General features: G+C 34.6%; 1 protein-coding gene across 1 annotated transcript in view; it reads right to left on the bottom strand.

Moving 5' to 3' along the window:
• TTC21B (tetratricopeptide repeat domain 21B) overlaps window positions 1-27397 on the bottom strand; it is a 28684-nt gene continuing 1287 nt past the window's right edge. The window contains exons 3-29 of the mRNA XM_065750974.1: window positions 27275-27385; window positions 26506-26672; window positions 25619-25741; window positions 23908-24065; window positions 23084-23168; window positions 22566-22664; window positions 21752-21944; window positions 19819-19916; window positions 19173-19373; window positions 17297-17426; window positions 16679-16836; window positions 15475-15699; window positions 14542-14780; window positions 14184-14256; window positions 13072-13182; window positions 12182-12320; window positions 11291-11397; window positions 9584-9772; window positions 7672-7782; window positions 7109-7190; window positions 6261-6411; window positions 5611-5772; window positions 4994-5189; window positions 4463-4687; window positions 2678-2798; window positions 979-1046; window positions 1-87 (exon numbers count right to left, since the gene is read on the bottom strand). Coding sequence (XP_065607046.1) covers window positions 10-87; window positions 979-1046; window positions 2678-2798; window positions 4463-4687; window positions 4994-5189; window positions 5611-5772; window positions 6261-6411; window positions 7109-7190; window positions 7672-7782; window positions 9584-9772; window positions 11291-11397; window positions 12182-12320; window positions 13072-13182; window positions 14184-14256; window positions 14542-14780; window positions 15475-15699; window positions 16679-16836; window positions 17297-17426; window positions 19173-19373; window positions 19819-19916; window positions 21752-21944; window positions 22566-22664; window positions 23084-23168; window positions 23908-24065; window positions 25619-25741; window positions 26506-26672; window positions 27275-27385 — 3800 coding nt within the window. The 3' untranslated portion in view covers window positions 1-9. The remainder of the gene's footprint in view (window positions 88-978; window positions 1047-2677; window positions 2799-4462; window positions 4688-4993; window positions 5190-5610; window positions 5773-6260; window positions 6412-7108; window positions 7191-7671; window positions 7783-9583; window positions 9773-11290; window positions 11398-12181; window positions 12321-13071; window positions 13183-14183; window positions 14257-14541; window positions 14781-15474; window positions 15700-16678; window positions 16837-17296; window positions 17427-19172; window positions 19374-19818; window positions 19917-21751; window positions 21945-22565; window positions 22665-23083; window positions 23169-23907; window positions 24066-25618; window positions 25742-26505; window positions 26673-27274; window positions 27386-27397) is intronic.

The following is a 27397-nucleotide window of genomic DNA, read 5'->3' as shown; positions in this document are numbered from 1 at the left end:
AAAAAAAAATCATGTTCTTAATGATGCACGAGCCTTGTCAAGTATTTCTTTTCTGATCTTTGGATAGTTTGGATGTGCTTCAAGGACCTGTCAAAAGACAAAAAAAACTCAGTATAGAGTTCTGTGTCTGAAAGGAAAGAATACTTGGGTGGTCACTGTCTTATTGCTGAGCTTACTCATTCTAGAATTTTGAATAACACGGTAAGTTCCTTGTAAGGATGCAGAAGTGCCTGTAGTTAAAGAGTACCAAATCAGTCAAGACTAACTTCAGACATTGATTCCCTTTCCCACTGCCTTGTAACCGTACTGGGAAAAATGCAAGGGTCAAGGGCTAAAGCGTCTAGGTTGTCTGAGATGCAGGCATTCAGAACAGCAGCCTCCAAAGATGTCCCTAAGGTTTCAAGCATACTTTCTCTGCAATGATAAACTTCAGGCTATTTCTTAGTATACCCTATCCTCTTGCCCATCAATTCCCTCCGCTTTTATTCAATTTAACCTTTCCAGTACTCCTAAATTTCTCTCAATATAAGCAATTATTAATATTAATAATTACCATGATGTTCACCTTGGCACTAGAATTGTAGCTCTTTCTATAATTCTACATCTATTCTACATATATTTGTACCACACAGACAATTCATGAAGTATTTTCTAATGATGTCTTCCAATACAAACAACTTAGTATCGTCTTCAGCTGCAGCTCTGTATGGATTTACCAAGCAGCAACCACAGAACAAGGAGAAGGCACTGCCACTTGAATATGCTTCAATATACGACAGCCAACCACTTCACCTCTTATCTACTGGATGGATACAGAGCTCAGGATAAAGCAAATTTAAGTATCTCTTACACAGTCAAACTTACTAATGTCAGAAGCATGACTGATAGAATTATAAGATATACCACTTGTAAGTTAACAAAAGATGTATAATTACATAAAGTAGTTACAGTAGAGAGAGTATTAAGTACAAATTCTACCTTATGACAAATAACGATTGCATCAACATATCTCTTTCCTTTCAGGTAATTGAAAGCCAGCTTGTATCCTGTAAGTAAAAAGAGAAGGAAAAAAAAAAGGTGTTTTCAAAGAAAAAAAAGTTTCAATATCTGTATTAAATACGTAAAATATCATATTGAAGTTCATTTTGGTTACCATATGTTTCTATGGCTAACATATTTGTTTTTTTGTTTTCCCCTTATCTAAGGCAGTAAAAATTTCTATTGAAAGTCACTTTAAGTAGTACATGAATGTCCTTTACACAAAGATAGATAGCTACACTGGAATAAAAATGAGACATTTGAGAGAGCAATTTTTTTCTCCAGGGAACACATAATGGCTGTCTTCTTCCAGTGAATGTGGTGCCCTACAAAGTTTCTCACCGTCAGAGTTTCTGGTATACAATACATTGTTCTTTTATAAAGAAAACAAACAATTCTATTATTAAAGGACAGAAGAAAAGTCACAAAAGCAGAAACAAACCAAGGAATTAAAATGCTTCTCTGTTCCACAGTCAGCAGACCACTAATAAAACTTTGTCACATGGAATGGTGAAGCCCTGCAGGAACACATCAAGACTGATGCTTTCAAAGGTATATTTGATGTATACTTTTCATCAGCCTGTCAGAATAGTCCCATCCTGGGTATATTGAGGTGTCCCTGCCCATGGCAGGGGGATTGTAACTGGATGCTCTTTGAGGTCCTTCCCAATCCAAACCATTCTATGATTCAATAACACATTAAGTCACAGATCACATAGGATAAAAACTATGAACCAAATCATTGCAGCCTGCAAGTGTTACAGTTACAGAAAGAAACACATGGCAATTCATAACTGTAACAGCTACAAGATTGTGTAAAATAAATAAAATTACAAAAAACGACAAACGCACAAAAAACAATAGTGGTTTTCCAGATGTCACCAAAGGCCATCTCACCCTAACACTGGGGAAAACATAGGACCCCAGATTACAAGCAGCATGCATTTCTGAGGGGCCATAAGATAGTCTGAAAGTAGGAGCAAAATTTATGTAAATCACCAGCCTCAGGACCCAGAGACAAAACTAAGTGCTGAATAAGAAAGGACATTTCAACCTAAATTTTATCAAGGGTTTCCCACTTTAAGTAGTCTACAAATGTAACAGTCCAGCTAAGACTTCAATTAACCATCCAAACCGGAAATTGAATGCTCTCAAGTTTTCAGTTAACCATTTTAATACAAATATTTACAGTCCTTTAAACAATTTTAAAAAGTCTTCAAGCTTGTCTGATTATCAAAATGTAATAATTAAGTATTCAGTGATTTGCCACTACCAGATACATACAGAACAGGTATGAACAGCTCTCTACTAAAGCCAGTAGATGCTGCATTACTATACAAATATTACTGACAATGAATACCATGCTTAAGACAGCAGGTAAGAGCAAACTAAAAAAGTTGTACATCAAATCTTGCACTAAATACAGTAAGCTGAAATTTCTTAGTTAACATAGAACAGCTATCTTCTGCCATGGGAGCTTTCCAAATGACTTAAGTAGACCCTTAGACAGCTGTAGCTTTAATGAGAAGAAGAGCAGTAAAATTCTCACTATGGAAAGAGAAATGTAGTCTTTCCAGTAAAGGGTAGAAACATTCATTGCTACCACAGTACGTAATATATATACGTTAAATAAACATGCCTATTGTTGGATTTGATTGGTTTCCATATCTCCAGGCCATTTCATAATTTATTGCTGCATCCTTATATGCTTGTTCCTTTTCCATGATGTATCCCATGTATTCATAAGCCTTGCAACATGACTGCAAAATACAATTCATACAAGATTTCATTTAGGTATCAAAATTTAATTGCTGAAGTACTTAAAATTCCTACAGTTAGAAAGCTTAAGTGATACTTGAACTACTTTTGATTACAAGATAGTTTTAAATCAAAATTTAAAGCAAAATACACAGCATTTTGCAATGACTTCCTAAGTCACCCTGAGTCAAGTACAGAGTTCTTCACAGAGGATACCGCAATTATTCCAAAAATGTTCGGTGCCCCCAGGAACCCTGCAGATAGCTCTCAGTTAGTTATGCCATTTCAAGTCCAGCCAGGAGCTGCTATATCTTTCACATAACGAAAACTGCTGGGAATATCATTATCACGTGATTATTAACCAAAGCTAACACTTCTAGAAAGAAAACGTTATTACAAGACAGCAGGCATATGAAGTTTTCACTCAATGCATTTACTTACATTGTACATATATACCCACAACAGTAATTACTGATCACTAAAAAGCATCCTAAAAAAAATTAATCACAATAATGAAATTTTTCAATCTAACAGAATTGCAGAATTGTAGGGGTTGGAAGAGACCTCTAAGAGATCGTCGAGTCCAAACCCCCTACCAAGGCAGCTCCCTACAGCAGGCTGCAAAGGTAGGCAAACAGGCAGGTCTTGAACATCTCCAGAGAAGGAGACTCCACCACCTTCCTGGGCAACCTGTTCCTGTATCAAAATAAACCAGCTTGGAGGATAGCATGGAAAATATTTTCCTGCAAATTAAAAAGACACTCTAAGATCTAAACCAGTCAACATCTATTTGTATGGTACATCTCCTGCTTGCCCTCTTTACATACAAGTTATAGAAAAGTCGACTTTACAATGCTGTTTTGGCAAGGAGCCACAGGCTTTCATTTGCTAACTTTTCCCCCATAAAGGTATTTCAAGCCTTTTTAAAGAAAAGAAGCAATCTGGCAGGCGATCATAGGCTATGTTTTTAGAGCTGCTGGGGAATTTCTACAATGTGTAATTTGTGGTACAGCCATACTCAAAAGACTACCTATTTAAAGATGTGTCTTATTTAGAGAAATGACTCATGTTTACTCTTGCACGGTATGAATTTTGCCACTTCCATTGGCTCTCCAGACAAGTGGGTAAACGTCCTTCATGGTAGAATTTTTTCTTAACTAAATTATGGCTCATTTTCTACAGAAATGAAATTGAATACATCCTATTTTAAGAGGCGTATCTGTAGATGCATATTATACAGTAGACATAGACCTGTTGTAGCTATCTATTCCTTAATTTCAAACAAGGAAATAAGAGGAATATAAGTTTGGCAAAGGCAAGCTTTCAGGGAGGTTTCAGAAATGAGACTGAATAATGTACCTTACCTTCCTATATTGATGAATCAAGGAAAATAGATACAATCAAGACCTTTCCTAAATCAAATCTTTAGAGTACAAATAGTATCCCGATCTTGCATAATATCTACTATATTACTGAATGCACCTCAGGTGAAGGAGAGTGAAACGTAGAGAAGGAACAATTCCATCAGCAAAAAAGGACAGAATAAGAAACAAAGCATCAGAGCTAAGATCTATGCCCCTGCCATGCCTGTTCCACGCTTCAGAGGAAAAATAAACACTTGCATGAATTAAAATAAAAAGGTTATTTTTAATACGCAGTCACTTACCTTGTTATGCCGAAGGCATCGTTTCAATAATTCACCTGCCATATCATATTTTGAAGACTGAATATATATGTCTGCAAGCAGAAGCCAACTCTTTTCAAACTCCTCTGCATCAATGGGATTCCAGTTCATTTTTGAAATTCGTTTTAACTGATTTCTAGCTCGTGGAGTCTGTTTCAAAATCATGTAGGCTGTAGCCATTCCCAGAAGTGCAGGTATATGATCTTTCTGCAGGAAAAAAATCATGTGCGGTACTTAGCTGCCTGCCAGAGTTAAAATACAATTAGAACTTAAACCCAAGAACTTGAACCAAAAGCCAGTACACACTTCAATAAAGGACAATATCAGCATACAGTTGAGGTCCAAGTCTTCATCCAATGCAAGATTTTTTAAACACATTATTTCAGTGCATTTTTGCAATACTCTAATCAGTTCACATTAGGTATAATTAGGTATAATGTGAACTACAAGACTAGTTAAATAATCTTATTAAGTGTAATGGAGAAGATTGCGTATGTGAGACAAGCTACTAACCTCGGCCACTACTATTTCAGTAAAAGTGTTCAGTGCTCGTTCAACACTTGACTTTTGTTTGGTTGCCATGAGACAATAATTTTCCATGATTCGCAGCTGAACATGACCCTGAATGGTCTGAGGTTTGAGTTCCTTCAGAAGATTTTCTGCTGTTCTTACAGCCAACTGCACAGACTCCTGCTTCTCTGTTGAATTACTATTATCAGAAACCATATTTTAAAAAAGTGTAAATATTTATTTTTATATATAAAATTACATTTTTATATGTCAAATAAATTACAAGTTAGCAGTTTCCATGATAACAGCATGCATCTGTTATACACGCGTTTACATTCTCTCCTGTAACAATGGCAGTTCCAACACGTGCACAACCCAATCCTTTAACCAAAGCTTCAAGTGCCTAGGATTGCAGATATCCTCCTCTACCCTTTCTGCTTAACAATTACTTATTTTGTAGTTCAGAATTGTTTCTCAACTCATAGGTAGAGTACTCAAAGCTTTAGGTGAGCTCAAAAATCTATCCATTTACATGATAAAGAAACATAATTAAAAAGATAAGTGGATGGGACAAGAGAAGAAATAGAATAATCCAAGCAATATTTACTTCGTTCACTTACCCTATGTCAGCATCCAGATTTTCAAAGACTTCACCACCCAAAGTTTCATTATCTGGGTTCAAACAAATTTCAATCATGTTGTAGACTGCATTCTGTCCCCAGTCATTGTCCTTCCGAGCTTTATTGAAATGGCGGAGTGCGTCATTTGGTTCACCTGTGTACCTACACAGATAATTAAACTACTGTAAGTTAGGCAAGTATAATTGGCTGCCCCAAGCCGTACCTGAAACCCAAGCATTTAAAAAATAGTTCACATACTTGCACACACTGATAATACAAGCTTTGAGAGGCAAGTGTGCTACTGCAAGGAACGTGTTCTTGCAGATTAAAAAGACTGAGAAATGGTAAAATTTCAAAGTAGTAATATTACATCATTGAGCCAGAAAGAATATCCTTTGTTACTAAACAGAAAATATGAAACGTGAGATAAAATAGCTTTGCTTTGGAGTGGAGTTCATTGCAAAGTATCACAGAAGAGACAAAGAAACCTGTCCTAAAATCCCATTAACTAAGTAAATAAAGCAAAGTATTTACAGTGTGTTAAGTGCTGTAGCAGTAGTACCTTTGAACGATAACAATAAGAAAATTAACAGATAATTTAACTAAGCTCTACATCATATAAACCTTATTTGGATTATAATTGCAAGTACCAAAGATACAGTCCTTTGCAGTAATGAAAACCTGGTTCAAGCTTTGCTCTGGAAGAATGTTTTTCTGCCATTAAAAGAAATCTTGGGACTTCTTCTAGTTTCCCAGCTCTTCTTAACAGATCGATTAATCGCGAGAGAGTTGCATAATTATCTGAATAATTAAATAAACAGGACATCTAATTTTAGTTATTTGTACTGTGAACAGATGAAGACCCTGAATTGTTTTTCCACATACAAAAATGAGACAGTGTAATATGCCATGGTACATTAATAATGCCAGATAAAAGACAAAGTAATACTAGCAATACACCTAAAAAGAATAAGTATAAAGGTGAGCACAACCATGCTTCATTTCCAAGAGAACTCAAAAACAGTTGCTGTACTCTTACAGCTTATTTCACACAAAGTCTCATAGAAAGCTTGATATTCATTAAAGTATTATTTAAATACATTTCTGTCTGGTCATAACCTTATTCTAATTCAAGTTTCCTTTAATCATCTCTTTTTTTATTATTATTATTATTTATCTAGAAATAAATTTCCAAGCTTGTGCCTGTGCACTTCATAGTTTAAATATAAGATAAAATGCGTTATGGTTGCAAGTAAATAGCACTACTTTTGGGTGAAGTCAAACAATACACAATGCATTGTAACAGCATAAATTATTATATCTGAAAGACATTATTTGCAAATCTTTCCCTACAATAACTTTGTTTTTATAGACAGTGGTGGTCTTTGTTTCATTTGCATTATAACTAGCACATAATAAAGCATTATTTTAGTTATTTGTACCTCTCTCTCACTAGAGATCAGTAAAAGAAATAAAAATACCACTACTTAATATTCACCTGGCTTGCGTTCGAGGAGCTGCTGGAAATGAAAGACTGCTTGCTCATAGTCTTGCTTCCTGAACATGAGATCAGCCATCATCTACAGTGTTGATCAAGTAGAATCATAGTTATTTTGTTTTCTCTGATAACAATGTAACACCTTAAGTACACAGTTCTTTCCTTCAGGAAGTTGGTTTTGTTTGCTTTTTTTTCCTTCCTTTCTACAATGCTTGCTTAAGTATTAACGAGATGAGAAGAAAGTAGAGAAACCTCTTCTCTGATCATTTGATAACTGTTAATACATGCAATTAAACCACGTCAGGCAATATTACAACTATCACTTTTTCTCTACTGGTAATACATTAAGCACACATTTTGTATTGAGATGAAATGAAGATAACGTTGCTAGAAATTTAACACTGAATCAGTATCCAGCATAAACAGATATAACATTTTGTTCCAACAGATTTGCTCGCATGCCTGAAATGGGATGCTTTCTAAACATATTTTATTAAGCCATCGTACTGCAGACACACAAAGCTCAGAATTTCTAATACAGAACTAGAATAACAGTACATTACCATCGTTGCTGCTTCATTATCTTGGTCATTCCTCAGTAACAAGGAACAATGATGTTGACAGGCATCACTATCATCTTGTGCAAGATATAAACGTGCTAGTTCCAACATTGCCTGTATAGTAAAATATTTAATCTTTGAATTGTACATGGTTAAGGAAGGATAGTTCAGTTCTGTACATATTTACTTGAGATTTCAGATTGTTCTGTATAATTCTATTTTACAGACAGTTTTTGCTGTTGTTTTCAGTAGACTCTTGATCAAACAATTGAACTGTTTGAATTCCCCCAGCTACAAAAAAAAAAAAAAAACGGTAAAACTTTTCTTTTTTAATTGGCTATTGTAGAACTGAAGGCAGTATAGCTCCAAAGACAAAATAATTTTGGTAAGAATAATTCAATTATCTTAGAAAAAAACATACTTGCAAATAGTTGCAAAGTCCTAACAAGTAAATATCTCATTAACATTCACTGATTTGTTGTGCAGTATAAACAGTTCTTACAGGAACTGTTTTCTTGCTTGCATCTCCTTAACTAGCATATTAAGGCTGTGTATGAATTCATTTATGAGAAACAACCAAATAAATATTAACAAACCAACATTTACATTAGGTTCAATTACTCTAATTCTGAAACAGAAAGGCAAGTGAGCAAGCAATGGAACAGATACAGATTTAGCACGTCTAAGAATTTTAGATATGAGAATAGTGATCTGAAGAAAGTTTTCATATGTATAACAGTGGAAGACTGTGAAGCAGTATGCTAGCTGAGAAACTTCCTGCCTGGAGCATGTCAGAAAAGAATGTCAGTTAAACTGGACATCTACTGCAATACTGTAAGCAGGAAACAAGTTATTTAAAAAAAGGAATACAGTCTTAGCTCTGCTAAGATGCCATTGGATTCCACATAACTAGAGAAGAACGTTAAAGCAAAAATCTGCTTCAAGGAAGAAGAGTCTCAAAGATGCTAAAGTTGTAGCTTTAGGAAGGACAAGGTATCCTCGATACCACAATACAGGAGTTCAGGTATTAAAACCAAGTGATGTGCTTACTGATAGCAGCTGAATAATCGCACAGCAGTACAATGAAAAGTAAGAAGCAAAATTAGAACTATTCACATATACCTGCATATGCAATAACACATTTACACTAGGAAAGAAAAAAAAAAAACACAGGAATAAGTTTGATATAAGCTTTACTTAAAAATCCAAAATTGACAATAGTTTTTGTTGTTCATTATAGAGAAGCAAAAGGCTAAAGCATCTCTTATCTCTAAAAGCCAGGGCTGTGAAAGGGAAAAATGAAGAGGAGAGATAAAAGTAATAAATTTTGGTAGAAGCTTGACATTAACATGCAGTTTTGTGTGAAAGAGACAGTGAAGGGAAAAGAGAAGCAGCACAATAATAACTGCTCAGCTGTTTTTAATAAAACCAGAACCTTACTAAGTAGTGTAGAACTACTAGAACATAGACAGCAGAGAGAGAAATTGTCTGAACTGACTGAGGTCACTGGGATTTCTTCCCAGATGGCAGGCAACAAGCAAGGCTGGAACAGTCTCCATTATTACCATATCATTCTTCACATATCCTCAACTATTGCACGCTGACAGTCGCTGATAGTTGCCTATGATATAGGCAACTAATGGACCACTCAGCAAACACAGATCACCATTCAAATGAGGATTTTATGTAAATTGACTGAAATAGGCAGTATATATACTACTACTTTATTCTAAGTGACAAAAAGGAAAGATAAGGAAGAAAACAATGAATATGTACACAGAGCCTTTGTGGTTTTCATCATAAAAAAATATAAAAAGCAAATATAGCTCTACACTGTGGATAATTGGAAAAATGCATTGCCAAGCATCAGAAGCGGAGAGAAAAGAAATGCAAGATTGTTGGAGGGAGAACTGACCTTTTTATCAGTTTCACAGTGAACAAGTGCCTCTTTGTAAAATTTGATTGCTTTTTCATAGTTCCGCTGAACTGTACAATGCTTTGCAATCTCAGCACAAATTTCAGCTGCTAACTGTTTCTGTGCAGGAACTGCATCTGGCTGTTCTATCTGAGCCCGTTTAAGTACTCTGGCTTGTAGTTCCCGAGCCTAGTGTAAAAAGAAAGGTAAGAAAGGATAAGTCAACATTTTTTTTCAAACGAATCAATATTATAAAGTTCATTTTACAGCAACATAGCTACAATTGTTACAAATTTATGCATGCACACTAAAATCTTCAACTGATTAAAAAACAAAAAGAAAGTAGAAAATTCTCCACTATACAAAACAAAAATCTCATGCAAAACAAACATACAAAAAAAAACCACAAATCTTTCCCCAAATTACCTTCACTGTTAAAAAAACACATTAAAAGCATGCTGGAATGCAGCATAGCATTTAATACTTCAAGAAGATGGAATCCCAACATATTTCTCTACTGTATGTCAATCTAATACTGTAATGTCTGTACTTCATAGACTTTGTATGCCTAATTTTAGTCTATTTAACAAAACTTCAAAAGCTAAAACTCAAAGTCTACTTAATTCCCTCACAGTATAGAAAGCTCAGCAAAAATGAAAATAACTATCCCATTTTACTTTAAGCTTCTTCATTTGGGGAGTGAGTAAGAAAAGATAGAAGCATGGAGGTAGAGACCTCTGTTAAAGACAGATGCCCCAAAAGAACAACTAAGGAAATAGCTGTGCCCAAATCTGTTTATACTTGATTAATTTTCTTTGATTTAAACTTGAATTTTATCTAATTCACATATAAAAGACTCCTTCCTTCTGCTCAAGCTGAAGTTTTGTCTCAAAACTGCTGCTCCAATCATTTGGAAATGATTAAGTTGAATAACAGCACTGAACTGTCAACCAAAGTTGGCAAGCTGTAGCTGTAGTGAACTTCTTCCTCCTACCGTTTTGCCCACCAGGGAAGGAGAACTAACAAACAGTAAAATTAACAGGGAATTCCTAATGTCACTCTGAAAAAGCAAGGGAAGCAAGTTATTTATTAAAAGTAATACCATATGAGTGAGCAGCCAGTCCTATTAAGACTGGAGGTGTAGTGGAAGAGAGGAAATATAACGACTCAATTGCTTACTCAAGGTTTGTGTTCAGAAAGCTTCATCTAAAATGGATTAGGTTGTCTGTATCCTTCAAATCTGCTCTTAACAAGACTCACTGAATGATAATACTAAACTTCAGAATTAACAGTTTACTGTTGTTATTTAAAAATAAAACAGTCAAGTTTACAAGAAAATGACATTTAGCCATTGAAAACTATCCTAGTTTGCTCTATGAATAGTACTCAGTGCTGAGCAAGGATACAAAATAGACACTGTTTTCAACTACTCTGCTAAAACTATACATTCACACTGTGTTCATTTGTGTGTGGAGCAGTCTTCAGTAGTAGCCAGAATTTTTACCTAAAATTCAAGTGAGACGGCCCAAAAAAAGCTTGGACTTTTCCTTATGTTTCACACCAGTCACTGGTGGTTTATCACTACCACATACACTTTTTCCTTATTCACAAAGATATTATGATTAGAAACACAGATACAAACAAAACAAGGAATAAAAGTGAAGATGTTGCAAGCTTCCACAGAGTTTCTTTTTGTCTTCCCTTTACCTGTTGTAATGAAGTGATAGCTTCATCAATCTTCTCCATTTTGCTGTAAATTTTTGATAGCAGAACCTGGTAACGTCCATCTTCCATCAGAGAAGACAATTCATTAACTATAACAAATACATAAACTTGATTCTTTTAAGAATAGATTCTGGAAAGTCAAAATTCTCTACATATTCCAGGCAACATCTTAAGCAACAAGTTTGCAGCTTGAGTTTATTTATTTAGGAATGTGATTTGACTCTGTGTGCAGAATTAGCAGGCAATAGAAGGAGTAAACATCACCATGTACAGAGTGAAATTTAAGGCAAAGATGCTTCAAGTTGTGAAAAGAATACAAACTACCTGACTGTTAATCCATTTGCATTTTCAGAAGTATATGAGTAACTTAAAGACAACAGAAACAGCCTCTCCTTTATTCAGGTTTTTTTTATAATGAATATATGGTTAAAAAATACATATGCATAAGGTAGTATTTACATACTACAAGTTCTCCCCTGTTCGTATTCATTTTAATCTGTTGTGAAAGTACTGTCTTGGGTACAGCTACATACTAAAACGTAACAGCTTTTATTCCCCTTTTTAAATATGAATATATTGAACTGCATTAGCAAATTGTCTTCAAAGTGCTGCAATTGTGACAGACATTCTAAGTCAGTTTGCAACTTGTTCTAGTCCCTACATAAGATTGTTTAAAAATCCTGGCAAGTATTTTAGTAAAAATGAAGATTATTTTTGAGTATTTTTCATCTACTGCTTTATAGCTCCTCCTGCTTTATAATTAAAAAAGAAAAAAAGTTCATCTGGACCTTGATTATTGCCTACAACCACATAGAAAACAAACAAGTAATAGCAGTAATTACACATTATGCTGTAAAATAACGACATTCATACCATACTCATGATCTAAAGCTTGCTGAAGTACTACTTCTGCCTTTTCATACTGCTTTAGTTTCATTAAAAGTTCAGCCAAATCATAGCGAAGAAAATTCTGTTGACCACTTTTCAAGGCAGCCTCATAGTAACTGATTGCCTAAAAGAAACACAAAAATCTGGTTATTAAAAAAAACTTACAGGAAAACAATTTTACTACTTTGGTTTTGCTTAGAGACTTGCCTCACTCCTTCAGTAACTAAGTCATCTTCTAGTAATTACTGTATTAATAGGATGTCCTTTAATTGCAGGTTTGGACTTCCCAAGATTTAGAGCCAAATTAAAGAAACAGAATAACCAGGGCCCACATTTTGGTGACTATGCATGTTAACCATGTTAACACCTATTATCTTCAGTTAGTTGGTTCGCTGTCAATTCAACATTTTTATTAGCTGCTAAAGCTGTGCAGTAACAGTTGGATCAGAGATAAAATTTCAGTTTTACTATATAAAAGGAGAAACATTTTCCCTAAAGTCTACCTGAAAAACATGATGACGAAACATTTTTAAACTTCCCAGGATGTAACACCTCACAAGTTTTCCCCAAATATTTTCTTTTTTCTCCAACATTAAGAAACTAAAGCTTTCATTACCATTTTCCTATACAATACTAAGTATTTAAGTGCCAACAGATAAATACTTAACCACAGTTCTTAAATGCAGCTCCAAACACATGTCAAATCTAAGTCACTAGAACTACAATCCATCAGGCTTATATCCAGCAATATGCAACTATGACTTTGGCCAGTTGCATATTACATTGTTAACTTACTCTCAGGATAGGAAGTTTCTTTACTGCCATAAAATTAAACACTTCTCAACTTGAAAATCAAACAAGTATTTACAGAATACCTTTGAATAGTTGTGTGTTTTGATTAAGGCTTTTCCAATTTTACTTGCTAAAGCTGGATCTTTTGGATTTTTCTTCAAAGCCTGCTCATAGACTTCTATGGCTTCATCAGGCTTCAACAGTGAAAGATAAAAACACAGAAGTCAAGGATTAAGATAAGAAACGTGGAAAATAAAAAAACTGGTAGTACTTGCAGGAGCAAGTGCCAGTACTACTGGATCATGAAATAAACTTCTGAGAGAAAAAATGATCAGTGTCTGACTGCTGGAAGCATACAGCCCATTTAAATACATTTTTTCTTGTTAAAACAAAATATGGAAAGAACTTGGTTAATAAATGAGTCTGAATTCATTTCAGATTACTTCTCTTCTGAAATTGCTCTGCCACTGCACATTTCACTAGTTAATATAAAGCACAGCTGAAATTAGTGTCATGGAAAATAAGCCATTTCTTTCCTTCTGCTCTGTAAGAACAGAAAAGAAAACTATATTTTGCTTTGTACTTATTCATTATCTTCATTAAAGAGAAAACAATTGTTAATTGCCTAGTTTCCCAAACCAGTTACCTAATTAGTTGCATGTTCTAACCCGATCTACTCTCCCAAAAATATGAATTTAAGTGTGTATATTTCAAATTTCTACATTCATCCAATTACAGTGCATCTCCTATGCTTCTTCTATTACATGCTGAACAAGATTTCCAATCCACCAAGTAATCAAAAGATATCTAGTGCATATACTGAAATCCAATAGTTTATGATTTTTACATAAAACTTTCAGTATTGTAACATAGTTGTTTAGAGTAGTTTTGAGACTTAATTACATCTTTAATTTCTGAATTCAATTTAGCTTTTGCTTCAAATTTTTGTCTGAACATTCTTCAAGAAGGAATTCTCTCCTTCAATTTTCCTCCCAGAATTATTAGAAGACACTTTCAACAGCTTTTAATCTGAATTTAGAATAGCTACATTTATAGTTGGTAATTTCATTTTTAACATCCACAAGTGCTTTATTTCCTAACTACCTATCAGTAAGAGTTGCCATGCTACCCTTCTCTCAACTTTCCAAAGCCAAGGAATGACTCAATCACTTACTCATTCCTAGCAAGCACTTACCTCTTGAATATTCATGTATGCATCACCAAGAAGAAGATATGTATGAGCACTTGGCAGTTTTTCTACTAGGTCTCTAGAAGCAGAGGACAGAACTACGTTCAATATTTAACATGTAGATTTTGGTATCTAAACAAGTAGGGTGTGATAATATTATCCTCTAGAGACATTGATTTTTTTCTTAAAATAAAAAAATCTGAAATCTATCCAAAATGAGAATACTGTTTTAAATGTTAGAACACTTGAGTTCATTATATCACTAATTTTCTGACTTGTTTTAGTAAAAAGGGAAAAAAGTAGCTCAAGATGCTACCATTTAACATCTTGGAAAATAATACATATACACAACACAAACTTTTACCTGTAGCAGGCAGCATATAATTTCTTATCTCTCCTGCACTGAAGATAAATGTCTGCCATTTTCAGCTTAGCTTGTACAAAGTAGGGCTGTTCAGGTGTAATATTTCGGAGCATAGTCAAGGCTTGTTCAACATCTCCTTGAGCAATTGCCAGATCTGCATTTGCAATCATTACTCTTAGCTCCTCAGGAGTTCCAGAAAATTCATCAATGGCATCTTGCAGTACTACGGCAGCCTCATGCTGGACATAAAACAGAATTAGCACAATTTTTATGGTTGAACAAACAAAAATAAAGCCATCATAAGCAAATGTATGTCTGAGATCATTATACAAAAATAAAGCAAAAGAAAAAAAACCAGCAAAACCCAGGCCACAGTGTTCATTTATTTTGCTGAAACATTTAAAATGCTACTTTCTGCTTCACTGATGTTTCACGTGTAAAATAAAAAGGTTAAAATTCAAGCGGACAACACTGTGCTCTAATGAGTCCTATTAAGAAAATGATGACCTTCAGCCTTCCAACTACAGCAATGCGGGTACATTATACCCTTAGACATATGTAGTGTCCTACAGCATTTTAAGATTCATTTGAGAGTAAGGATACTAACATGCAAAGGTAAGGACACAAAATATTTCTAGTAGCATTCTGACAACAAAATATGAATCTAATGTTCATGTTCACTCAGATGTGTATGTGCTCCACAGAATTAAAGTTTTGCACAAAAATGTAGAGTCAAAGTTTAGCACATGCAAATATATATTTCTTCTCGTAAAGTTTCACACACCACCTGTCAAGTCAGATATCAGTCTTGTGAGATTTTGAAGATATCTTGTTGGAAGAAAAATTGATGTTTTTATATTCTAGGCTAATGAGGATTAGACAATTCTATCAACAGGAAAAAGAAATAGTTTCTGGGTATGTTTGTGATCTTACCGCTTCTCCATTCAAACAGTGAGCTTCTACTAATTCTAGAAAGACAGCCACACGGTCACTCGTATCAATTTCAATTCTTTTTCCTTTTGTCTTTGAGGAAGCTGTATGTTTTCTCATTCCAGGCAAATTCCTCGCCATCTGTAAGGTCTTGATAGCTTCTGATAATTCACCTATCTTCTTCTGGGTTTGAGCCTTAATTAAGTGATAAACTGGATGTTCTCTCACCTAAAGGAAAAAATGTATACATATACACAAATTATATATACTCACACACACACGCATATATATAAAATACATTACACACACACAAAGAGAAAGAAGGAATTTCCAGAATTCCCCTTATGCATAAAATTCCAACTCCCTGAAAGATTCTTTTCCACCCAGTATAGACCTCAGTTCCTTTTAACCGCTAAATATATCTGATTCAAGTTTCAATAATGTAAATATCAGTTTTCACAGAGTCTGCAAAATAATAAGTAGTTTTTCTTTTATAATGAAGAAGAATATAATTAGAAGAAGAAGGAACCAAAATGAGAGAATACTTGCAAAGATGCAAAGAAGTGCTAGCTTGTCCCACTGATCAGCTCAGCACTGCCAAGAGACAGCACAGCCGAGAGCCAAGGAATGCTGTACAAAGTATTCCCATCAGTGTTAATCCGAAAATTCCTCTGATATAACAAAACAAGTCAACAGAGCGTATCATCAAACTCATAACATTTATGGAGTTCAAAACAACATGAATTTTCATTTCTAAACTCCTCTCTAGCATCCCTGCTATCTTCATTAGTAACTGTGCATCAGTGTAAGAAGTACAAAAACACTGGATCACTTTTCAAGTACTATGGTGACCTTTAATGTCGACCGCCAAGTTCATCTGCAATCAACAATTCTGTTCATACAACTTTTAGTTGTTTCAGTATTTATGTGAGAATTGGAGAAAAAGCTATTTCTTCCATTGTATTTTAAGACAATTTCAATATTTGCAATAAGAGATTAGTCCTGCCCTTTGAACCTTACTAGCTCAAAAAATTAGTAACTTATGTGATAAGTATTTAGATACCATATTCACATTAGCATTTCGATACTGAGCTTCTAGTGGAAGAGTAAAAAAATCTCATTTTCAAGGCCATTATATTCAAAACCATGCAAAAAACACTCTGAAGATTGACTGAATAAAGTGGTTTAATTATTTTGTCCAAATCACCTCAAAATCGTAGCTCAGGCAGAGTTCCAGGGATTGAGAACACAGTTTAGTATTGTTCTGAGCCAAATAGACCTGGGCCATCAGTAAATGTGCATCCGCATAAGCAGGATTTCTTTCAAGACAGTAACGAAGATTAGTATGGGCTGCTTCAATATCCCCTAGGAAAGCAAGAAGGGGAAGTAAATAAGCGGCTGATAAAAAACACCGATTGAACAGAACATTCATTCACTGTTTACTAACTTGATTTTATTTATTTTTTAATAACTATTAGCATTGAATGAACAAAGTTATGCATGAAGGTCTACTACTTTCTTTTTTTATTTTTGAAGAGAAATCAAAACCAGGTTAAAGTTAAGACTTTTCCCCATTGTCCCATCTGCAAATCATTTAATAACTAGTCTCTTTTTGAAAGCAATAGATGCAATGTGTTTAAATGTTAATGTGTCTGCAGAACTCAATTTGCTCACATAAGTCACAGAAATAGTACAGGTATTGTTCACTGAGCTATGTAGTGTAACACAGTGGACAAGAAATACTTCACAAATGAAGAGCAAAATCTTATGTTTTATATCAGAGAAGCTAGAGAGGTGGATAGCTGACCATTCATACAAGTATTACCTGATAAATATTTCACCTTTGCAATTAAGAAAACAGCTTGGTGAAGGCCTGGCACAGTTTTTACCACAGTTTCAAGAACAGAAGCACAGTGCTTGAGAAGTGGTGAAGGAGACTGTCCAGGACTTGCAGGCTAGGAGTAAACCAAAACAAAATTAACAAAACCAAACAACAACAAATCAACAGAATTAACCACAGCAAAACAAACAAAACCCAGAAGGAACATATCAGTTAGCAGGCATTGGACTTGAATTCTATTTCAAGTCTGAGTTTCATTTTAAACTCTAACAACAATAGTAAAGCCAAAGAGATGAAAGTAGTTGTTGTAAAAAATAAGAGAACATTTTACATTTAAGGTGCAACTTCTTGATATCAGCAGAAACACAAAAATGTATCATGAATTCCAGGAAAAATAGACCCAGACGTGATGTAACCGGACAACTGTAGAGTTGCACATAAACATTTGGCAGCATGCTCAGAATTACCATACCAAGTGATCCAACAAAATGCTAGTATCAACCAAATTTCCAGACAGCCAAAGTGGGAAGGAACGACCAGAAAGATGGGAAGGAAAGTTTTGTTCCTGTCTCCCCTATGCTCTTTCCATGCCAAAGAACTTAGTCCCATACTTACCAGCAAATTGAAATCAGCAGCCCGAAAATAACCACTTTCATACAATCTTTCTCATCAGCTGCTATACTGTATCACATTTACTCAGTTTGTATCCCATGAAGCAGTTATATTGTATAACAAGCAAAAGAGGCATCTTTATGTTGCCTCTTTACCATGCTAACATCCTCTCAGGACACACTCCCCCGGGTAGCTGCAATCCCTTTCACAATAAAGGTATAATGAAATTCAGGAAAAGTGTCATTTTTCAGAAGATATTTCTGTGGACAGTTGTTAAGAAAACAGTTCAGTTTTCATTTCAAATTAAAGAACCACGATTGCCATTATGTATCCTAAGGAAACCTTAAGACACTGCTTCTTGAATGGCACATTACTTATTTTATCTCCATCTGTGGACAAAATTAGATGGAGTTGTCACTGCTGTTCTAGACTTTCAAACCATATCATCTCAAAGACGCTGGGATAAATTGTAACAATGGAACACTTACCGTTTCTGCTGGTTGGATTTCATGGATTTAAATAAAGAAATATTTATGGAAAGGTTCTACAATTAGACTAGGAACCTGCTATAATCAGAATAAAGAGCACTTCTCACTATTTCAGAGGAATTATCTCTTAATCTCTTTAAAGAAGACTGCCTTCAGTGGTACTTTAAAAGTATTTCTTCAACTTTGGAGATGTGAGGACCCCACTGAACTTATTAAGTCCTATATGTCTTTGCTCTAAAACTAGCACAAACAAGTTCAGTGACAGCAAGGCAGCCACCTAAATTAAAAATTAGTATTAATCAAGTAGTAGTCCACTGATCTTTACCAACACACAAAAAAAGCTTAAAATGAAACAATACCCTGAACTGGCAAAAATATTTCAGTACCAGAATAATCACTGTGAATAATCAAGTTTCTAATTAAGATAGTTCTAGTCACTGTATTCTTATTTACTTGATCACAAGAGATTCCAAAAAAAAAAAAAGCAAAAAAAAAATTCTGTACAAATACAGATGCAGGCCATTAAACCATTAAACTAATAAATTTCCTCAGATATTGAAGTACCTGCTCACTGTGCAAGATAAGTTATTTGCACAGTTATTTTGATTACATGATAGCATAATATCTTAAAAAGCAATTTTACCTCATAGAAATTCACATTTCAAGGGGGAAAGTTTTCTAGGCTTTTGCTCCATGATTACCCAATCTCAAGAAAAAATCCCAAGTCTGTTCTCAGAGAGATGCAATATACAGCTGCTTACCTGTGCAGGGCAAAAATTAAGATATTCCCTAATAATTTCTAGCAAGAAATCAGGATTCAGTTTTTCAAAATACTCCACACCAAGAGGAAACCCATGCAAAGATAAGAAGTGAGTGTCCAGAACATCATTCAGCAAGGCAATAACTTCTTCTGGGTTCTTATGCTTTTTCATTGCTAGGACTGCACGCAAGAAAGATAATTCCTACAGGAGAAAGAAACAGTATATTTTTAATATTCCACATATGTTCACCTGTTGTTTATACAAAACTACTTAATGATTAATGTTAGCCATTTCTTTTTTCTGTAGAGATAACCTAACACCTAAAGTACGTTCACTGCAAATGGCACCAATGATTACTGTGTTCCTTTGTTAGTGCAATCTTTAATTCGTGCAAGAAACTCTAAGTTCTTTTGAGCAAAAAATCCTACAAAAATTAATACCCTTCCCTTCCTAACATTTCAAACTTTTCAGAGACAAAGCTTAGTAAGCACACAGTACTGTGTTACAAAGTTATTACCTTATATCGATAGGGAGTGAAAACTGAGACTTAGAATGCTTCACACAAGTGACTGAAATAGGGAAGTAGCTAGCAGACCATTGTTCAGATAGTAAACGAAGTATTTTAATATACAAAGATGCCTCCTACCCCAGATTTTCCAATGGACTGATGGATTTCATTAAGAAACTCCAACTGCTGTTCTGCATCTTCTAGCTGCCCTTGTATCAGCTGACAACGAATAATTCCTATAAAATATTGAAAGATCATCCAGATTCATCTCCTTAGTCAAACATATACATTGTTTTCTAGAATTCTTCTCTCTCCAATCTCTTAATAAAATGGTGGTAAAAGTAAAAGATCAAGATCTACAGCAATGCAGATCTCATGTACCTAGAGATATCAGAGACAGAAAATGAATAACTAATATAAGCAATGCCATAAAGTCATTTCATGAAAATACCTCCAAAGCTGAGCACAGTAAAATCTTCAGTTGGTTCTAGACTAACAAAAGCCAAACTACCATCCAGCTTCCCTTCTGAATCCAACAAGCAGGATAAGGTAACAAAACTAATTATGTTTTGTACATGTCTAAATTAGGCTGAAAAGTATGCACTTCAGTCTTCACTATGGACACAGAAGACAGCTCATTCTATCACCTGCACTTGAATTTATTACTTCTGCGATGCATAAGGGCTCTCTAGCTTTGACAAATGTAGGTACTTTGCTAACATACTAAAATGATAATGTCTGCTCCTAAGAGTGTAAAATATAATTTTAGGTGGTGATGTATGTTAACAAGAAAAAAACAAAAAAAACCAAAGTGTATTTTGGACACAGCCCAGGCTATGGAGCAAACAATGCTTCATCTACACACATGAGTCACAGAAAGAATGGCAGGATTGTCCATGGTAGACAAAAAATGTCTTAACATTACTAAGTAAAGAAAGACAGCTTTGCTTCAGCCATGTCTGTGCATGCCCAGCCAGCCACAAGAATACATCAAACTTAAAAATCAGGTTCTAATCTAAACAAAGGCACTGACACGTGACAGGTTATCTGAGTTACCACAGTCAAGTATAGTAACTGATGTTTTTTCAAGGATAACAAAATAACTGTATCAGTATTTACAGCAGCTGAAACTCAGACCAACACATATGACAAAGAAACAACCTTTTACCATGGTCAAATAAGCAATAATCACTGATTTGCTCCCTCCCTTCATTTGTGCTTGTTTCACTAACGCACATGCACAGCCACACTGAACCATTCCAACAAGAGGCTAGCAGTGCATAGCTGATGTTTTGGTGGGTTTCCTTCCTCATGAATCAGGCATTATGTGGAAAAAAGATAGGAAAAGACATTTTCCTTCTCCACCTGTATGAATACCTACTGCTCAGTGTTGCTAATTCCTGCCTTATGGCAACATCTAATACTCTAAGTAGCAACACCACTTTAGTACCATGTATTTTGCAGTTATGTGTTTCTGCAAATCAAGTATTCAGATTTGCGCTGTGATTAAAATAAGAGGAATTAGCACACCATATGCATTACACTAGTCAGAGTAATAAGAAAAAAAATAAGTTACCTCATGTCTGCATTTAAAACAGTGTATGCACTATTCTGCTGAAAGCCAAGAACATAATACTGTACAAAATAGTAACGTCAGAAGTAATCAGAAGGAAAAACAGCCCTAGTAAAGTTAGCCTACAGTGATACTAACAACATTTTAAAAGCTTTTTTTTCCCCCCCTCAAGTAATTCCAGACACAGGAACCCAAGACAATGCCTCATGTATTGAAAAAAAGCTTCAAATGAATATATGGTATCATTAAGTATGCACTAAAAAAGAACACAAATTGAAACCAGACTACATGAAGATATAACTTGTTAAGAATAAATACTGTTGGATCTGCAGCATTTGTACAATTACTAAGCAAAATAATTTCACAAAACAAGAAGCACATGCTATTTAACAGTAGTTCGTGTTATTCATAGTAGCAGCAGTAGGAGAATTTGATCAACAAAGTATCACTCATTTTAAAACCAATAAGATTAGAAATAAAAGCAAGCTAAGACCTTACCAGTTAGCGCAGAAACACTTGTTTCATCAAGTGTCATAGCAGTCTTATACCATTTTAAAGCTTCTTTCACTCTCCCTTGTAAAATCATTTGGTAGCCAAGCTCCGTAGCAAATTCTGCACTGTCAGAATCCAAACTAAATGCTCTTTCAACTAATGTTTGTGTATGTTGAAGGATGAGTTGGTTCCGGCCACACTAAAGGCAAGAATAACTTTAAAGTTCAAATTATTTTTTTTTCCTCCAAATTCAGTTAGAAAAAGATAATGGTAATTCAGTATTTGTTTTAGAGTTTGCACCTTGAATATCACTGCAACAACTGAAAAAACATAACCTCACATAAGATTAATCTGCAGTAATTCCATAGGAATTCAAACAGTAAAGTGTGCTGGGCTCAAACAAATACATAATACCATATAAAAGAAAATCGTGCACAGTTCATATTTGCTTTGAAGGCCTTCTTAAAAGGGTTCTGATAAGAATCAAAGAAACGTTACATTTCAAAGCTGTATCATGAAGCTTAACATTAATTTTTGTCCTATTAAACATTTGATGAGACATTTGAAAATATTTTCATTGGAAACCTGTTTCTCATTTAAAAACTAAGTAATTAAAACATTTCAGGAATGAGATTGCTCAAGTATTTGAATTCACAGTAAATGCAAAACTTTAAAACACTTATTTACCAAAGGCCATACAAGTTAACTTATTTAAATATCTTCTGGAAAGCACTTATTAGTACACATTTATCATTTGTACCAGAACATAAATCATAAGTGGGTCTGTTGCTTGAGCAAGAGACAAATAAAGTATACTCACTGTTCTACTGAAAGCTAAAGCCATTTTATAGAAGAGCTGTGAATTACGTGGCTCTAACATGTCCAGTGCTTTCAGTAGGTCACTCAGTCTTGCGGAAGCCTTAGAGAAAAATGAATTATATAATTGAAAGAATTAACACCTTAGGACCACAAAATAAGTTTCAGTAAAAACATTTACTATGTAAAAGTATTTTGAAATTTATATTCAGAGGTGCTCAGAGATAGAAATTAGATGGATTTTCAAAAACAATGGAATTTCTAGAAAAATACATTGATTAGTAAAGGGAGAATGAAACAGTTCATTGTATATTCCCTAAATATTCTAAAAAAGCAAATAACTTGAGCTGAATCTGATGTAAAGGAAGTTTATCAAGCAAGATCTGTACATCCTCCTACGGCTTCAGTACCAATATGGACACAGCACATAAGGAGGAAGTTAGAAAGTACATTGTGAATCTGGGATCTAACCCCTAAGAAAGGTTGTGTTGCACTCAACTGTCTGCAACCAACAAGACTCACCTCATGTATGTTTCCTTCCCTGCACAGAAAATGCAGGGCCTCCATTCTTGTGGCCTCTAAATTGAGAGCATCTTTCTGCAATAGCCTAAAACCAAACAAAATACACATTTAAAGAAACCCAACCACAATTAATTAAAATTAAGAAAATAATTAATATTTTCTTCATTTTCAAAGCTTTGGTAAGTCTACCACAGTGTTAAAACAAAATGGCTTTAAATATTGTTTATCATTACACTGTTTTATTCACCTTGTATGATAAACCTTGAATATGGATTTAGGGCTCCTCCCCATTTGATTTAACCTCCTCACTATTCAATACAGTGAACCTTAACCTTCAGGTCTCTAAATTGAGCCAGTGTATTTATGATGTTACCATACACACAAGATAGCTTCAAGTGTAAATGTTTTCACTGAACTTCTCCCATTTTGCTAACATCACCTGAGAATTTTTCTTTCCAGCAAAAATACCTCTAACAGAAACACAAAAAAGAATAAATAAGTAAGTCAAGATACAATGGAGACAACCTTACAGAGTGCTGACATGAACAACTGCCATATTTTGCATCACACAATCACCTTAAATCACAGTTGTCATATGAAATCATAGCTTCTGTCACTTTATGTCTATGTCAACAGAGACCCTCTTCCCAGCAAAATGGGTTCACATATTGAAGTAGTACTCACAGAACTGCAAGGCTAGGCTCTCACAGAAGTTCATTTCATTTAATATACCTAATTTAAAACTGTTTTAACTTTTTCCAAAGTATTCTTACAGCCTAAACATATAAAGGCCACAACTGGCAACTTGTTATTTCATACTCAACCTATGTGCTGTTTCAACTGCCTGTTCCCAGTCCTGCAAGGCTAGTTGTAGCTTCATTTTCTTTATGAAAGCAGGAATGAAGTTTGGGAAGTTTGCAATTATCTGGTTCACCATTTCCAGAGCTCCTGAATAATTCTGCCGGATCTCAAAATATTGTGCCTAATGGAAGGAAGAAAAATTGCATCAGAAATCTGTGCACTCACAGAAATGAGAAGATACAGTATTTCCCTTTGTACAGAAACCATTTTTCGCTAAAAGTTTTATTTCAGCATCAGCTAGAATTATCATACATAAGAAATATAAAATGATCAAGTGTAAAATACCGTATGGAGTAAGCTTTGCTTCAGCACAGCACTGACAAGAAAAAAGCTAAGTAGCTGAAGAGTGGCACTGTTTTACTAGCTTTTGACAACTTTGTTTAAACCACTTCAACATTTCAGCATATTGAACATAATCAACAGATTGCACAACTTATTCAAAACTCAAGATACATACCAAAAACTCCAGTCTTCATAGGTCACCACTGTTGCCAAATTTCACTCTATTTAAATTTAAGCACTTTGTACAGCACTCCAAAAACACGACTACATCAGAAGTTGTATCACAGTTTAAGATGAGTTCCACTAAGTAGAAAACAATTCATGGCTTAAGTCCTCAATTTTATTCTGAAGCTTACAATGTACATACTCTGCTCCAGGCAATTGTGTGCATGCCATTTGATTTAATATTTTTGAGACAGTCATCATGTAAAATCATCATGTACATAAAAGTTTACCACATTTTTTTAAAGGAATTATCTTGCTGCTATAGTGCCTGAAATCTTATTGCAGTAACGATTTTAAATGTACCAGTAATTAAACACATACAGCCATGTACACGTCTACTCAAATACTAACACTGCTCTGAGCTTTAGACTTCTATGTTCTAAAATCGAAACAAGAACTTCCAATTGAATAATGACAACTAAAACAAGACAAAAACATCCAAAGGCAATCCCACTGCAGTATTTCTACTACTTGTTTTTTTTTTTGCCATGACACATAATTCTATAATTCTATTCTCTGAAAAATTCTTCTGACCTGCACACTTCCAGGTGGTACAAAACCTCATTTCCTGTATATGAACAGATGAATTCAAAGTTTTTTCCTGTGAACATTCTAAAAATCCTATCTTCAGTATACATTCAGACCAACAATATTTCATCTGTAGCCACCTTTTTTACACTGGTGCCTAGTGGGACCTAAGGTTTAATTAACCCCAATTTAAAAAACCCAATTTTAATCAAAGAAAAAAAACAATCACTTGAACATACTTCCTGTTCATTTCCCACTGTGCTGCCTGTCCTTTTGTCTTCCCCAACAGAGAAAGTGAGAACTCCTTATGAACCCCAGCTACTCATTACAACTAGCTACTATTTAAAGCATGCTGTTTGCACTTCCTCTGGTAAATGTCAGCTATTTTTATTGTGCTAGAACTCAAATTGTTTGGTAACTTTTATGCTCCACAAATAGGTGCCAGTCTCTCATGCAGTTAATTTCTGCTAAAGCCTACAAAAGGCTTTTAAATAAATAATCTAGTCAACTGAACAAAAAGAATATGATAGAGCTGCATTTCTACTCCTTGCACATGCTCTAACCATTAGTGAGCTCTGATTATTAACAACAGGTTAGCGATTACACATTTAGAAAGTGTTAATATCAAGGTAAACGTACTTTACCAAGGAGAGCAAAAACATCAGCCCCTTCCTGTAGCACTTCATCAAAGTACTTCACAGCTTTTTTAATGTGAGTTTCTTTCCCACAAGTGAGATCAAGCCACGCTTTCAGAATCAACCCCTGAAAAAAAAAACAACCTTGTATACATTGGTACTCTTAATAGCTAGTTAATTAAAAATTATGCTATGTAGAATGGAAAAAAACATATTATAAAATAAGACTTAAAGAGAGATGAATGTAATATGCCTTTAATTAACAATATAAAATATATAATTGAAATTACAGCTAGTACACAACTCAAAATATTATTCATTAATTCATAATTTAACTCAGGCTTAAATTAATCAAATAATTAAAGGATTAAATAACTTAAACTAGATTAACAAACTAAGCAGGCTTAAAGATTCTTAAAACAGTAACTGTCAGTATTCTATAAATACAGAAGATGTTGCTACACAAGATTTACACAGATTAGATTACACTACGTTCAGTAATGCCATTAACAACTACTGAAACTGCTACAACCCTCTGGGTTTTTGATTGAGAAGATTCAGAACAGGTGATACTCCCCCTACTGACAGAATCAATTTTTTGCTGTTGCTTGGATACTGATCATGATAACAATTCCTAGCAAGAACAAAACTGGCATAACTACATGTTATCTTCACCAGTCAATGCAGACTTTTGATTTACTAACTAACAATGAATAATTCAAAAAACGTCACCAGGCATTTCATTCATCTCTGTCAAATGTGATCATAACATTAAAATATTAGAACACAAAGTTCATCAAAGGAACATCCAAACACCATTGGTATAGTAAGCCTAGCTTAATAGCATATACATAGTCCTACTACTACTTTACACAGAAAGAAAATGGTTACCTCTTTATCACCATTAGAAACTTTGATCACCCTATCAACGTATTCACGGGCTTTGTCTTCACGACCTAGATGCCACAAAAATAAGCCAGCAAAGTAGAGAGCCTGCTGTCCTGCTGTTTTTCGTTGCTCTTTCAGTTTTGTATCCAACTCTAGAATAGCATCTCGATCTGAAAAGGTGAATGCCAAATATTTTCTTTTGCCCATTTTAATTTTTGGTCCTTTACTAAGAACTGTTAAATGTCTGACTCTCATTGCTATGACTTTCTCAGAAAGTACCTAAATACACAATAAACTTACTATCTTATTAGTCCTCAGAGACAGAAATCAGAGAAGAGTAATTAATCAGAGCTGTTTCACTCGTTCGTTTAGCATTTACCAGGGTAATCTGAAATACATTAATGGCCTGGCTTTCATGACTTCCTAATAAACTTGGAGTTTTGCTCAGAAGGACTGATACCACACAAACAATAGGAAATAAGAATCAAAAGCAGCCTGATGGTAATTCCTTCCTCCATAAAATACTTTTCACCATGGCAGGTAAGTCTTATTTTTTTTTTTTTTAGCATTAAAACATTTAGACTTAACTCTTCACAGCTTTGTATTTTGGCATTTTTATTTACAATTTTGATTAATTTCCAAGTACTAGGTATTCTGTTAAAAACAAAGCTAGAGTATACCCTTTAAAGTTAAACAGAATTAAGGTACAACTCATAAGCCTTAAATGTATGGCTATCAAAAATACAGATCGTTAATGTCTTAACGAGCACACCTGGATTGGGGCTCTTTTTGTGGGCATAGATCAGTGCCATCAATGCACAAAGCGACACCTCCTGTTTATTCTTAATGGACTCCAGTTGCCGAATGCCCTCTTGGACATCACCTAGTGATAACA

This window comes from Cyrtonyx montezumae, unplaced genomic scaffold (genome assembly GCF_038088225.1).
Source record: "Cyrtonyx montezumae isolate F1298 unplaced genomic scaffold, pur_monq_1.0 scaffold_7, whole genome shotgun sequence".
NCBI lineage: Eukaryota > Metazoa > Chordata > Aves > Galliformes > Odontophoridae > Cyrtonyx > Cyrtonyx montezumae.
The sequence above is the reverse complement of the archived record's forward strand: the minus strand, read 5'-3'. Positions and strand labels throughout refer to the sequence as shown.